This window comes from Marmota marmota, unplaced genomic scaffold (assembly GCF_001458135.2).
Source record: "Marmota marmota marmota unplaced genomic scaffold, marMar, whole genome shotgun sequence".
Classification (NCBI taxonomy): Eukaryota; Metazoa; Chordata; class Mammalia; order Rodentia; family Sciuridae; genus Marmota; species Marmota marmota.
The window spans coordinates 45,934,849-45,937,933 of NW_026000229.1; the positions used below are offsets into that span (position 1 = coordinate 45,934,849).

The window sequence follows — 3,085 nt, forward strand, 5'->3', positions numbered from 1 at the left end:
TTTTATCTTAAATTCAGTAGAACTTATCTTGTGGCCTCACACATGATCTATAATGATCTATCATATCTATCCTTGTATGCTTGAGAAGAACATGTATTCTGCGAATGGAATGTTGTGTATATTTATGTTATACCAGTTTGTAGTTTAGGTCTGATTTTCAGTATTGGTTTTTTGTTTGTATGCTATATCTGAATTGAAACATTACTATCAAAGGGATTGAAGGCTTTTATTGTCATTATCTTACATTTTATCCATAGATGGAATAATTATATATTTTAAGTTGATAAATACTTTACCTTGATTTACATTTAACATTATAATTTCACTCTATCCCTTCCCATATTTTAAGTTTTTGATGTCATAGTTTAAATCTTTTTAAATGTTATTAATCCCTTAAAAATGATTTCAACCACTCTGTAAAATTTCTATTGGGCAATTATTGTTTTTCTGATTTTTTTGTTAAATTATTTATAGATATACTGAAGTTCTGTGAGCTCTCTTAAAGCAATTTAAACTGTGTGCCTGGTAGATTATTGTTATCCATTTCCTTATATTCCGATACTGGGAAATCACTAAGTTCTTTTGTAGAAGTGTGTCTTCTAGGTTTTTCATGAATTGCTGTCTTAAGTACACTCCTTGTATTTACCTCTCCAAGACTTCACATGCTGGTTTCAGTGGGAAAGGCACTTCCCTATGCAGGGGTGCTATGGCACTGTCAGATAGGCTGAAACTATTGTGATTACCATGAGTGCACAGCAGTATTGACTCTACTTCCCTCTATAAGTCAAGTTGGTGTTGAGGAAGATTACAGGAAGCTTCAGTGACTGACAGCATGGAACTCTGCAGTGGTGGTGATCTAGGTCTTTATGGAGATGGCTGTTAACATCTTTCCAGACTCCTTGTGTCTTATTAAGGATGTTATGACAGAGATAAGTACTTCTGGCCCAGCATTTGGCTTCCTGGACCACTTGAGGTGATGGTGGTATGACTGATAGATGGTGTTCTTGGGAAGCCTTGGAACGGAGGCCAGAAGCACAAGCAGTGTGGGCTACTATAGATCTGAATTCTCAGGAGTGATAATAGTGATACCTAGAACCAGGCACTCCCATTGCCCATTGGTAATGAATATGTGAGGGATAGAGGCTTTTGAAGCAACTAAGGAGCCAGAGAGAAGATCTATAATGGCTCTGGATTCATGTCAGGGACTTTCTCAGTATGGTCACTAAGCTGATGTCTTGGTCAAAGGGACAGACACAAAAAATATTGCTTCCAAAATCCAGGGTTTGTCTTTCTGCAAAGTATAATCTGATATTTGGAGTCAGAGCAAAATTTTATGGAATAGAAATACTGAGATCAGGAAGATGGTAGTAAAATGGCATTATATTAATAGCCTTAAAGACAACTATACAAACTCTCATGTTAGTGGCTACAGAAAAAAATGAGTGACTTTGATGGGGAAGGTCAATGGTCAATTCAGATTCTGGTTTCTTAGAAGGCACCACATATAATTTGTGACTCAGACAGTATCATTGAGAACAAGAAATCCAACATTAGGATCATACTGAGTACTGAATCACTCAAACTATACAGAAAATTATGGTAGATTTCTGAACATTGACTTTATTTTCATTTCATACAAAGTTTTATGAGTACTTCATTAAAATGTATACTATGAAATTAAAATATGTATCTGTGAAACTGCTCTGAAGGACAAGGATTGTTGACAATTATAAGAACTCTCCTATCATTATTTTAAAACCACTAAAAATTATCAATTAAATTTACATTCAAAACATTATCAGATATCTATCTTCTACAATCCTGCTGTTTTGTGTCTCTCTATATGACTTGGATAAGTCTATTTCAAAAGAAAATTTTAGAGATCTGAGCAATACCCCATTTCTCTGTAATTATGCATTTAACCTAAGTATCTTCTTTAGAATGTACAAAAGCTCTCCAGAGTTTCCTCATGGATGTCTTCATTTCTTTATTTCGTAGAGTGTAGATAAGTGGATTCAAGATAGGGGTGATGATGGTATAAAATACAGCAAGAAACTTATCCACAGAGTGGTTGTTGAAAGGCCAGACATAGATGAAGATGCATGGACCAAAGAAGATCATCACCACTGTGATGTGAGCTGTCAGAGTGGAACAGGCTTTGGATTGCCCAGTAGAAGCATGCCTCCTGATGGTTATGAGGATCACACTGTAGGAGACAAGCAAAATGAGGAAACAACTCATGGAGAGCATGCCACTGTTAGCAACAATGACTATCTGAACAAAATATGTGTCTGTACATGCAAGTTTGCTAACCAGAGGGAGATCACAGAAAATGCTATCCACCACATTGGGACCACAGAAGGGCAAGTTCACAACAAATGGTACCTGAAGTCCTGCATGAAGGAGACCTATTAACCATGGGATAGTTGCAAGCAAGGTACACACCTTCTTGTTCATGATGGTCATGTAGTGTAAGGGCTTACAAATGGCCACATATCTGTCAAAGGCCATGGAAACCAATAGTACCATTTCATTTCCACCCAGTAAATGAAGAAGAAATGTCTGAGTGAAGCAACCAAGAAAAGAAATAGTCTTCTTGTTTTTTACCAAGTTCATGATCATTTTAGGCGTGGCAAAGGAAGCAAGGGTCATATCTACAAAAGATAGATTCCCAAGGAGGAAGTACATGGGAGTGTTCAGGTTTGGGGTGAAAAAAACAGTAACTATAATGAGAAGGTTACCTAAAACTGTTAACAAATAGATAATTGAGAAGAGTGGAAAGAGAAGAAACTCTACATCCTTGAAGCTTGTCAGTCCCACCAAAATGAATTCTGATACTTGAGTCTGATTTAATACTTCCATGGACTTGATCACATGGCTTGCTCACAGACGACCTGTATAGAGAAAAAAGATTACTTACACCATAGAGTTTGCTAAGTTCTGGGAAGAATGTGGAGAGAAATGTGAATACCTGTCCATTGTTGGTGGAATATAAATTAGTACAGCCAGTATGATAAACAATATGGAGATTCTTCAAGAAACTAAAAACGGAGGGACCGTATGATACAACTATTCTACTACTGGG

General features: G+C 36.6%; 1 protein-coding gene across 1 annotated transcript; it reads right to left on the minus strand.

Moving 5' to 3' along the window:
- Window positions 1-1,923: 1,923 nt before the first annotated feature.
- On the minus strand, window positions 1,924-2,865 carry LOC107137851 (olfactory receptor 4K17). The gene has a single exon (XM_015480287.2). The coding sequence runs from the start codon at window positions 2,860-2,862 to the stop codon at window positions 1,924-1,926; it is 939 nt and encodes a 312-aa protein (XP_015335773.1). The 5' UTR covers window positions 2,863-2,865.
- Window positions 2,866-3,085: the final 220 nt, after the last annotated feature.